This window comes from Lissotriton helveticus, chromosome 5_1 (assembly GCF_964261635.1).
Source record: "Lissotriton helveticus chromosome 5_1, aLisHel1.1, whole genome shotgun sequence".
Taxonomy (NCBI): Eukaryota; Metazoa; Chordata; class Amphibia; order Caudata; family Salamandridae; genus Lissotriton; species Lissotriton helveticus.
The window spans coordinates 1902889868-1902902143 of NC_136065.1; the positions used below are offsets into that span (position 1 = coordinate 1902889868).

At 45.3% G+C, this 12276-nt stretch overlaps 1 protein-coding gene across 5 annotated transcripts in view; it reads right to left on the reverse strand.

Moving 5' to 3' along the window:
* Positions 1-2930: 2930 nt before the first annotated feature.
* Positions 2931-12276, reverse strand: part of NKIRAS2 (NFKB inhibitor interacting Ras like 2) — a 158312-nt gene continuing 148966 nt past the window's right edge. For 3 of the 5 annotated variants that reach the window (XM_078645427.1, XM_078645429.1, XM_078645428.1), the window contains one exon: positions 10210-12232. In XM_078645427.1, the coding sequence (XP_078501553.1) occupies positions 11993-12232 (240 nt within the window). In that variant the 3' untranslated portion in view covers positions 10210-11992. Of the gene's footprint in view, positions 12233-12276 lie in introns of all 5 variants that reach the window. The other 2 variants (XR_013594998.1, XM_078645426.1) reach the window with 2 other exon arrangements.

Consider the following 12276-nt stretch of genomic DNA (forward strand, 5'->3'; position numbering starts at 1 on the left):
TTCAAACAGTACGCTATAGCAAAATGATATTCCACAACCAATATCCATAAAAGTCCAGAAGTTGTTCATCCACTTCGTTCTTCAATTATGTCTTTAATCCAATTCAAAATGTCTCCGGTAGCAGCCAAAACAATTATCTCCAGCAGCAGCCAACACGTGTTTCGTCATACACTTAATCCGTGTTAATTGACTTTGTCAGGATATTGGTTGTGGAATATCATTTTGCTATAGCGTACTGTTTGAAATGATGTACCTATGAAGAAATATGGTATATGAGTAAATAATCGAAAAATTCTTTTGGATAGATTGAAGGAGTGTGCTCGGGCAGGAGTATAGTATTTGTAATCATTCCATGTCATATTTTCGTTGCCAAGCATTTTGAATGCATTTTTCTGGGTATCTTGTTTTCTTTTCACTTTGCAGGTGGATTTCCATACTTTCCCTTCGTTGATCATTTAATTTAATGCTTTCTTTCACGGGGTTTGGATGATGTGTAGTTTTCCTAGAACGGTTGTGTGTCCCTGCCTTTTATGCCCCTAACTCTCCAGACTATTTACCAAATTTTCTATAAATGTGTGTTGCCATTTGAAAAGTTTCACCATTTTGAAACGTGATCTATACCCTTCCCACGTCCGGCCACCCGTCCCAACTAAACGTATTTACACTTACCATTTACACACTTCAATTACTTTTTGTCGGTCAGGTAAGATGCTAAGGGCCAGATGTAGGTAGGCTTTTACCGGGTGGTAACGGCCGAATTCGGCCGTTACCACCCGGTAAAAGCAATTTGACATGTAGGTCCTTGTAATTTACAGACTTGGTAAATTTACCGAGTATGTAAAATACCGAGTCGGTATCATTACTGATTCCGGACAATTGGTATGTAGGTGGGACTCTTCTGAGTCCCACAAGCAGTACCACATCGGTATTTTACCATCAAATACTACTTGATGGTAAAATACCGTTTCTGGTGTGCATGCACATGTGTGCATGCACGCCTATGCCATATGACAGGCAGACCTGCCCTTAGGGCAGGTATGCCTGCCACATGGCACCCGAGCCTCTTTTGGGGGTGCCAGAGGGTGTCAAAGTGACACCCCCTGCACCCTTGTGACATTCGGTATTTTCCGATGTGGTAAATACCGACCGGTATATGCCCAATCAATCCTATGGGCTTCAAAGCCCATAGGAATGCATGGGCATTAACTGGTCGGTATTTACCACATCGGAAATTACCGACTGTTTCCGATTCGGTAATTGCACATCTGCAATTACCTACATCTCGGTATTTTTATTTTCCGACCTCTTAAATACCGAGTCGGTATGACTCGGTATTTAAGAGGTCGGTAAATAAAAATTACCTACATCTGGCCCTAAGTGTCTTCCCTCTACTGAACAGATGTTAATGGAATGCTTAGTGAACGAATACATTATTTGACTTTTCTGAATGATGGATGATTGGGTGATGGGGACATTATAAATAACTATGGATCATACAAATGAGATGTTAATTAATTGGTCAATTAATATTTCAGATACATTGAGAGTAACCAAGCTCATATTCTGATCATAAGGTCATATGACATGAACATTGTAATCTTTAACTATGGAAAAGCAATCCTAAAATGTTAATTTGTCAGAAAAAGGAGGAAGGAGAATTCATTGAAGGCTATAGGGCAGGTTGGACAGAACAGTGGTCCATGAAAGGGTTACAGACTGGTCACACAATATGCAAAACAGTCGAATAGATGTAATATATGCTCATTCGGTAAACGATTCCAGGAGAATGAAGCGGACACTGACAATTAATTGTGCTCTAAATATTCAGATAAGAGAACAGTGCCCAGAGCTAACGTACTGTGCTCCTATCATCTTCTTGCAGAAGGATGTTTGAAACTGTCCATTAGATAAGTCGCAGATACCGCATCTCTCAATATATAGAGATTAATCTTATGTCTTGGACCCAAGTCCCACTTTTAAAGAGTCTAAAGATATTTTAACTACCATGATGTAATGTTAATGTTTTCATTAACATGAAGTAACACAAGGAATGTTAGTCACATTTGGTGCAAAATTCTTGAAATTCATTTTTGTGGTGAACTGTGTCCCTGAAGCTGCAGACAACCCTGTGCCATGCCTTAACCCTGAATACAAGCACTTAGTAAAGGAATAGGCACGAAGTAAGAGACCCAGCGAAAACAGGAAAGAAGGTGTCGGGAATAGAGAAGCACAGAAGCTGAACTTCAGAATATTTCTATGAATCTCTGATCATCTGTACCTAGCAATGCAGGCTAGAGGAGGAGTGCTACCCCAGCATAAGAGACACAAGCTTTGGAACCAGAGAGGGAAGACAAGTAAGTACCAGTAGGTCTTCAGAATATGGAGTAAGATAAACAGGCTGCAGGACTCAGGAGGGAACCAAATTAAGTGTCCAAAAAGAACAAAGGTGCCTATGGATGGAGAACTGGTAAGGCAGCAAAATAGCACAAGTCACACCGTTGCCAATCAAAGAAGTATTGGTTTTAAGCTGTTTATATACAGTCGCTGCCATGCTTGACTCGGAAATAATACACTTCTGCCATATTGGTTAGGGAAAGTCTCATACTTCAAACCCTCAAAAACACCATTCTGGAACAGGAAGGGTGCCAACAATCATGTATATAATTTACCAATATAATTTCCCGTGTAAGGCTGTGCTCCATATTCCCCAGGTAATTTGTGTGTACTTCACACTTGTATGTTGCTTGTGACAAGTGACACCATGCATTCTCATACAGCAATGAGAGTTACTACCTGGAGGGTAATTACGGTAAGAATGTCTCTCCGCCCTGACACTTTAAGATTGTGGGGAGCTGACTGAATCAAATTGACTGTAGTACTTAGAGGCGAGTAATACTGGTAAGTTTACAGCAAAGTTGTAGTAAATAAAGTGATTCCAAGGTTTATAGGTTTATTTCCTGTAAAGGACCTAGACACCAACATAGCAAATACGTTGTAAATGAATCACGTTTTTTACACATCAACGTTACACGACAGACACTGATTTAACCAAAAACATTTGAAAAAAATAGTATGCTTTAAAGACAAATAGGAGAAGAAGTGGCCACTTGAATAAGATGCATTTTAAATCACACTTAGAACATGACCTGGCATGCAGATTAAGGCAATGAGCGAAAAAAAAGATCAAAGGAAATGTGAAAATACCTTCATAAAAATGCAACAGACACGTTTAAAAAAACATAAAACCTTTAAAAAAGTGACCACCTTGATCACTTAAGCCTGCATTTCACTATATGTCGGAAACCTTAATCCACTTCTGAAAATTTTAAGGGGAATAAAAGGCATTTTATATAGGACCGCATCACTAGAACACAAAAGACGCTCATCTGAGATTTCTCTTAAGCTGTGAGTGTTGTTCATCTTCCTTCATTTTCTTTATTGCAACACTGTTACCACTGAGGGGTGGCAGCACGAAAGGATACACTTGCAGAAGGGGCAACTGAGTACACTTGCCATTAGCTCATGTGTGAAAGTTTGTGAATGCTTAGGTGGTGCAGGCACGACTGGTGCAAATACATCTGCATGTGGGTGGACAACCCAAACACAACGTCTGAATAACCAACATTGACAATATTTAAATTGGAGGAGTCTCAAGAAAAGTTACCCTCTTAATGTGCCTTGTAGTTGAGTTCCCTCTAAATTTGTATTCTATGTACGTTTGTAGTACTTTTTGCTTTAAATCTTTATTTTTGAAAAACAGAATTCCCATATTTTTATTTGAATTTTTAAAATTGGAAATTCCAGATCCAGAAGTTGTTTTTTTCCCAATTCTGCATCAGTACTTAATGAAAACAATCTTGAAACTATACAGTGTTTAATAGGTAGGTGGAAATGTATTGGGAATTATGGTTCAGGTGCTGCTGAGCAACTTTTATAAGCCAAACTTTCTTGTACATCTCAGGAGAACCTGATACTATATGATGGCTGGGAAGGTGGAGGAAGCCAGTAAAACATATGCAAATATGATTTTTGGAAGAAAGCATCAAATTCAACGATGTGAGAAAGAAACTTAAGTATGGATGCAAGAAGAAAGCAACATGTGTTGTATATGTGATTAGATTTGTCAGCATTAGTGTTCCCTTAGAATGTCTAGTCACTTTCAGAAATACTGTAGTCTTGCATTCACTATCAGCATTGAACACCTGTCTCAGGTGGAAGCATGCTGGCTGTCGTCATGGTTATCTGTCTCCCTGTGCCAGTGTTATTGTATGCTCTGCTCCAGTGCTGGTTACATGTCCCAGTGTGTGTGTGTTATTGCGCCTTTTATAGTAAATGTACTGCCTGATCTGAGGTGTTCAATCGAGATATGTATCTGACAGTGTAAGGATAACACATCACACACCCATGTAGTACAAGGAATTAAAAATACTACAGTACTGTAATAACTTTCTACAGTGAAACATGAAATGTACATGATAATTTAGCACCAGGTGGTTAGAGCTCAATTGTTTACAATATGTAGTTCGAATGACTTTCAACACTTTCTTTTTATAAAGTCTCCCTTCAGTATTAAAACAGAGAGACCTGAATCATATATGTATGTTTTGTCACATTGGGTCCATATATACTGGAGCGGCGTTGACAAGGCCATGCAATGCCTACTTGGACCTGGCCACATATTCTCCTCTTGAGCATCCCTCAGGTTGAATAAGGATAATGGTGATACTTGAACTCATCGTGATTGATTCTGTCGCGTCTAGCAGTTCTTGCGTGTTGCAGGGTTTGCATCAATTTCGCTTTAGCAACTCTTATTAATATAGCCTTATAGCCCACTATTAAAGGCCCGAGCCGAAGGCGAGGGACTTTAACAAGGAACCGGGACTTTAATAGCCAGTATAGCCCTGCAATGAAGGGCTATAAGGCTATTAGAACATTCTGCCACTAGAGGGCAGAATGTTCATTGGAAGATTGCTCTGCGGGCCTTTACCGGCCCGTAGAAGCATGGAGCACTCTATTGTCTACACTGGAGCTCCCAACATTCCAATGTTCTAATACTCATTAAAAGGTGTAGTAGAACCATACTACTCCCTTCTCTTTCTCCTGGCCGACAAAACAAGGACAACCCAAAAACACTCAGAACAACATCTTGGGCTAGTACACAGAGAGGCTGGGAGCAGGGGTAAATATAGTCTAGTGGCTAAAGTGCCGACTTGGAAACTAGGCACCCGGGTTTGAATCCAGGTCTGAACACTTGACTGAAAATCCTGTGATTCTGGGCAAAACATATAATCTCCTTGTGCCTAAAAATGTAACTATGAAATGCAATTGTAAATATGTGGTACTTAATTGTCAGATGTAAATTCCCGCTTGAAATACTCGATTTAGTATTAACTACCAACGGCCCCTATAATTCACAGGTTTCCGTTGCTCCACTGCTAGGGTTGAGCTATTTATAAATCTATACATACAATAAGGTGAGAACATGAAGTTATTCGTATAGTGTAACGTTAACTGTTCACAAGATGGCGCTGTTACACCGTAAATGAATATGACCGGAATAGTGTTGAATATTCAGAAACAGAAAAATACTACATGAGAGTTGATGTTATCAATTTGTCTCAAAACTCATGAATAGTATGCGATACTCACTTCATAGAAGCGTGTGTTCTGGCACCAGTTAGTGCAGAGAAAGGAAGACTCATTTTGAACAGCGTGCCAAGGTGTATTCTCTGGTCACACCGGTGTGAAATACTTAGGATGTGAAAATGTTTTACCATAAAGAGGATCAGGACCTGTGTGTCAAATCACATCACGCGCTAACCTATGCCTTTTGCAGGCGTGACATCATGTCTGCATCAAAGGTGAAATATCTTCAAATCAGACCAGGCATAAGGTCAGGTGATCGGGGATGCGATTACCTGTACCTAACGGGTAACTGGGGCACCTGAGGAGGTACGGGTACTGAATGAGAGGCACTGAAGGCCCTTATTCGTGGGGGTGGTAAGGTGTGTGGTATCGGAAAGCAAGAGCTGGGAGAGCTCACGGACCCAGTGGGCTAACTCACTGCGGCTCAGTGAAGGGAGACGACCCCCCTCTCCCTAGGACAGGGGGGCCACGCTTGTGGCGCTGCGGAACCTGGGGCAGTCCCGGGATAGGCTTAGAAAACGAGAGTGCAGACAGCGGCTGCACCGAGAGGGGGACACACCTGGGAAGCTGCTAGCCCCGCTGCTCAAACGTGAGGTGGGCAGGACGCCTATTGTAGCTCTACGGCCACATCCCAACGCTTTATCAATGACACTGGGGGACCACTTGCGCGAGCTGCATGGGGAGGGGAGGGGAGGGGCTGCAACAGACCCAGATGCAGGGAATACATACTGAGACAGTGTGGAGCTGCCAGAACCGTCTCCTTTACTGAGGGGTGGAGGGACTGGAGGCTGACATCACTCTGGAGGAACCGAAGGTGGCGCTGGGTAAGATGACTAGAGTAAAGCACCAGGTGGTGACGGCTTCTGGCGGAGTTCTAGCAGGCATATACGGCGCAGCTGGCAGGACAACTGCTTGGAATATTTCAAGAGGTGACGAATGGGGGGGATGCTTCTTCCCACCCTCTGGGAGGGAGGGATGTGTAGGCTCCTGAAGCCAGGCGGAGATGTGGGGTGCCCATCAGCCTATGGACCCCTTACCATGCTTAATGAGGACACCCAGGTGCTTTGCAAGGTGCTGGTGGAGCGGTCGCGAGCCGTGGTGGTTTCCTTGGTTCATGACAACCAAAGCGGCTTCATGCGGGGGTATTACGGCCCTCAATTGAGGAGACTTGCACATGTGATGCACCCTGTACCCAGAGTGGGGCAGACCTAGCCCTGGCGTTGGAGGACATCACTAAAGCGTTTGATACCCTTGAGTGGACGTATCTGATGGAAGCGCTTCTGAAGGCAGGCTTTGGGCCCAACTTCTGCAAGTGGCGAGGCTACTATACACGGCCCCCAGAGCCAGGGTGCGGAGTGATGGTCTGGTGTCCAATGAGTGAGATGTGCCGAGAGGCATGCTGCAGGGCTTGCCCCTCTTCCCCCTCATTTCGGCAATGGCACTGGAGCCGCTGGTGGCGAGGCTTCGCCGAGAGATGGAGGGTTTGGTATAAGAGTGGGGGTCGCGACACATCTCCTTCCTCTGTATGCCAATGATGTTCTGTTGTATTTGAGAAGATGCACTGAGGTGGTGCCACTGCTGCTGGCCCAGCTGGAGGGCTGTGAGGTAGTGGCGGAACTACGCATAAATACGTCACTGCTTTTCCTGCTGGGGGCTTAGAGAGACCCCAAAAGCGTATTTAGCCCTGTTGGGGCACAGGATGTGCCCTACCTAGTGCGGAAGGTGGCGAAGGTATGGGGGCGTACAGTGGCTAGGGTCTTATAGAGAACGCCCTTCGATTGAGAGCTCAGTCTCTGGGTGCCCTTGCCTTTCAACTGTATTAGTGAGGATATGGTCATAGTGCGCTGGAGAGAGGGAGGATGTGAGGCAGTAGGTGACCTCTACCCAGGAGAGAAATTTCTCACCTTCGAGGGTGTGCGGCAGGCCTTTACACTGGGAGGCGGGCATTTCTTGCAGTATGCTGCTAAGATAGCGAGCATAGAAAGGGAAATTTGGTCGGATTTCCCCACCACTCCCCGGCAAAGAAACGCTTCACTTATTGCTGACAGCTGGGGCAGCGAGACACATGGTGACACTCCTGAATAGAGCACTCTGGGCGGACAGAGTCAGGACTGAGCCTGCAGCACGTAGGGAGGATGGGGGAGGACCGACAGAAAGTGGAATTCGTCTTGCGAGCTGATTAAGCGGGTCTCCTGCAATGCTAGGTTCAAGCTGGAGCACTTTAGTTATGTTCCCCAAATATACGTAACTCTAGTCAAACTCAGCTGGAAGAACAGAGACAGGAGGACAGACAGTCCTAAGTGTGGAGAGGGCACATCCTTCTTGCATATGGCATGGGACTCTCCTAGGGTATATGCACTCTGGGTGAGTGTGGTCCTGCGATTGCACCTAGTTACAACACGGACGGCTGAGATGTCGCCCAAGGTGTGTCTGCTGGGGATTGTCAAACAACTCAAAAGGGATAAGATGCAATGGAAGTTCCTGCAGTTGGCCCTTGTGTTGGCCAAATTAAAGGTGGCTATACGATGGCTGAGTACAAGGGCCCCCTTGCTCGCACTATGGGTGTTACTGAGTGGGCATTAGTAGAGGAAACACACGTGAAACTCAATCGCCAGGATGGAAAACTGCAGGATGATATAGAGGTCTGGGTCATGATGCTCGAGGCCCTGCAGATGGGGATGGATAGAGGTGCCTGCACCCTCTCTCTCACAGGGGCAACAGTCGGAGGCCTTTAAGGTGGAAGTGGGTCCACCTTAAGGACCTAGAGGATCACGGCTTGGAAGTAGACAACCAAGAAGCGGGATCCTTCTCCTTTACAATAGAGGGCATGGATGATTCCCTGGTTAATGACTAACAATGTACTTTTTAGGTCTCGCACCTGGCGACACAGCACGAAGCGCTGTTGCCAGCGAGACTTATTGTCGCCGACTTGTCTCTCAAGGGAGACAGCAGATGGGCACGCGCAGGCCGGACTGGAGCTGTGAACGCGGGCGTTCACCACGTACAGTCACACGCTGTGCACATCTCCTGTGCCCCTTCCTCACGGCGTCAAATACACCAAATGCCCAAGACGTGGCAGCACACTTCCGCTTACAATAAAATATGTCCCGATGGAGTGGCCCGCAATAGCGGGACCGCTCAGGACAGGCACTCGCTAGTGCCAGCATCCAGCCCCACTCACCGGGGGGCTGTGCAGACTCCATTTACTCCCTCTTCGGCGGCCTGCACGGGGTTCCCACGCATCGCCCTGCAGGGGCTCCCTCAGCATACGGGAGCCACTGCAGAAACAGACCTTGCCTTTCCACTTCACCCGGGCGCCCTCCTGGGACCCGGGACTTCTGAGAACTTCAACCGCTACCGCGGGGGTCTCCCTTCCTCATGGGAGCCCCACATGCATGAGCCACACCAGCCTCTTCCGGCCGCGTCACAGGCCCCGCCCAGGTTACGGGCAAGGATGCCTGACTTCCTGGTTTCGCTCCGGGCCGCAACAGTCATTTTTTGCACCTCCTCTCAGCTGTACCTCCCAGTAGGACACAGCCCTCTTTTGGCCAGAGTGTGGGGGCTCAGGCCGTTTTATCTCCTCGTCCCTTTGTCGCTTTTTATTCTGCGCCCGCTGGTGTTGCACTGTGTACTTTACCACTTCACAGGTCCAGTCCCTCAAGCGCCTCCATCTCCCTGGCCGCCTCCCCCCTCTCCTGCCCACCGCCCCCAGCTCGCCGTTAATTGAATCGTGTCGGCGGCCCATTGACGACTCTGCTTCAGATTCGGGCGATTTCAAACCGGAAAAGTGATCACTGCTTGTTTTGTATGGCAGCTACCGCAACAAGGCCTGTTTGCATAGGTTTTTCAGTCAACTAACACACTTACTCCTCTCCTGAAACAAAGCTAGTGGGAGGCAGGTGCCTGTTGGCGAATGGTCCAGCGATTACAAAGCGTGTTCTTCAAGACCAGTAGCAATGCAGTCTGTGTTCTCGTGCTTCTGTTAGTGTGATTTTATTTTCACTCGAATCTGTGCTTCAAGTTCTGATTTATTTGTCCTGTTATATTGAATCCGCGTGTGATTCTTTTGCTTTTTATTCACTCCCAGGTGTATCCCCAGGTATTTACATTTTGTCTGAATTAATGTGTGTTGGTAGATATCTTTTACATGCCCGCAAGGAAGCAGCGAAAGATGACACCCGGAAACATCACCCAGCTATTTTGTTCTCTGGCTTAAAAAGTAAACTTTCGCTAACTTTCTGCAAGGAAGGCTCACTCTCGCATTTTTACTCCCCCCGCGCATTCCCAGATGGTCAAAGGGCACTGGGTGAGATGGTGAGGCTCGCCCTGGAGAACTATTAAGATTCTCAACCACAACAGGAGTCTTAAATGCTGCAAATGAATATAAAGGCGGTCATAAAAAAGCCAAACAGCGCCCTCATGTGGACATTTGCGGCGATATTGTGAGTGTCTAGTTACAATAGGCCTTCTGCACTCGCGTTGGTTTGATTTCTGGTCGTAACAAGAATTTGCAATGCAATAGGTCTCGCATTTACTTAAGTTTGAGCTATTGGCATTGTAAATGACAGTGCCTTTTTATGATTTAGTTTTTAAAACATAAATAAAAAGGCATTACCATTTACAATGCCAATAGCTTAAACTTGCGTAAATGCGATACCTATTGCATTGCAAATGCTTGTTTCTTTTTCTTAAGGGACAGTCACCTAGAGGATTAGTGGGGTAGAGTCTGGAGAGATGGGACAGAGAGCTGGATCCTTTCACAAACACGAATGGGTTTGTCATGCACACTGGCACATGTATCGTTTGTTGTCTTTCTTTGTTTCCTTTTGTTGGTCACAATGCAAGCGTGTAATGCACTTACATCAACATGTACACTCATGGAAGTGGGTCAGCCTTAAATAAATGACCCATAAAAATATTTGTTTTAAAAATGCGAATAAGGTGTTATTACCTTACCATAAGGTGTCAGTCCTTCGTCAGCTGGGGAGTGCTTTTATCATCTGTGATATCTCCCCATCACCATACCCTGAGAAGAACTGCAAAGATAAGTTACTTACCTGTAAACTTAGTTCTCTTCCAGGGGTATCCTCATGAAAGTCATAAGCACTGAATATTCCCGCACATGGGGGGGAATATTCAGTACTTATGACTTTGATGAGGATACCCCTGGAAAAGAACTATACAATCCTCAGGAATGCAACTTAGGGTAATCACGTGACATCATAGAATCACCAGGTGTAAGACCATACTTTGATCAGGAGTGGTTTCACCTGATAAATCTTGCCATCAACTGATGTGAAATCATAAATCATGCTTAGATCCACTCCCTGTCACGTGGCATTTCACATATTAATCAGGAGACCAATCACACCATAACAAGATGTGGCGTCACAGCCTCACCAGGTATGAATCGGACCCGCAACCCGCCACTTAGGCAGGTCCATAATACCTGACAAGCCAACAGGCGCTCTGGTGACGGAGCCAATGGGCAGGTTCTATCACTGACTATGGGCTGCTGAGGCCGAGATGGCAGCTGCAGCCCCAGCCCAAAGTTGGACCAGTTCTCAGTCGGCATCCACTAGGCAGCATATATGTACCCAATGCCAGAGCCGGCCAGTGCAGTCTGCTTATGATGTGACACATGCAGCATCGAAACAAACACAAACTTGTAGCTTCGTCAGCCAAATCAACTACTTGAGTATGATGTCACACTTCCTTCAGGTGTGAGGTGCCAATGTCACCAGAAGTAATATAGATATTATAGCGTAGCTTTCAAGTGTCCACTATGCGTGACACTTTTGATTAAACACTAATGATATCCCTTAAGCATATGCGCAATAGCACTTTCATTGTAGTGATGATGCACTTTCACCATATGCTACATTCTGTTATTATAGGCAAGAGGATTTCCAATCTTCCTTTCATTGGCAGAATATTGTTGATTTATCATATTTTACCTCCGTTGGGTCGTGTGTAGCTCCACAAAGCCTGATCTTAGTACTTCTCCGAGTGAAAAACTTGTAACCTCCATATCGACCCAGGAAACCCCTGATAATTCTAACTAATTAATAATAATGATTTCCTTGCTGTTTATATGCATTTAACATAAGCAGATTTTCAAGATCAAAGATTGTAGAATTGTTCAGCAAGTGCTAGTACTTTTTAAAATCCTTGGTAAAAATTAGTGAGGCCTTAAAAGCTTTGCTTTCATTATGAGTCGCAAAACAGCTGCGAAAGAACAAGTCCATTTTTTGTTCTGGATAGCTTATTTTGAAAGGAAAATAAATACCGAGGCTGGAAAGGACATTGTGCCAAAAGGCAATCCTTTGGCAAGGCAGTGACGCATTCAGCTGTCAAGCGAGCCGCTTCCTTTGTTACGGCGACTGAGCGGGAAGGCTGACTTGTTCTGGGGTTGGGTCATTTTGCTGGCCAGAAATGTTAACGGTTCAATGAGAGTCCGGCGGTCAGCAACGGTCACCTCCCACAGCTTCACTTTCTCCACTTTTGCCCAGTGCTGTGCACCTTCGTGGTCCACTCGCCTTTGGTCCTGCAGATCACATTTATTTCCCAGAACAACAATAGTGACCTGTATATCAAGAGAGAAGAGATGAATTAATAACCATATGTATT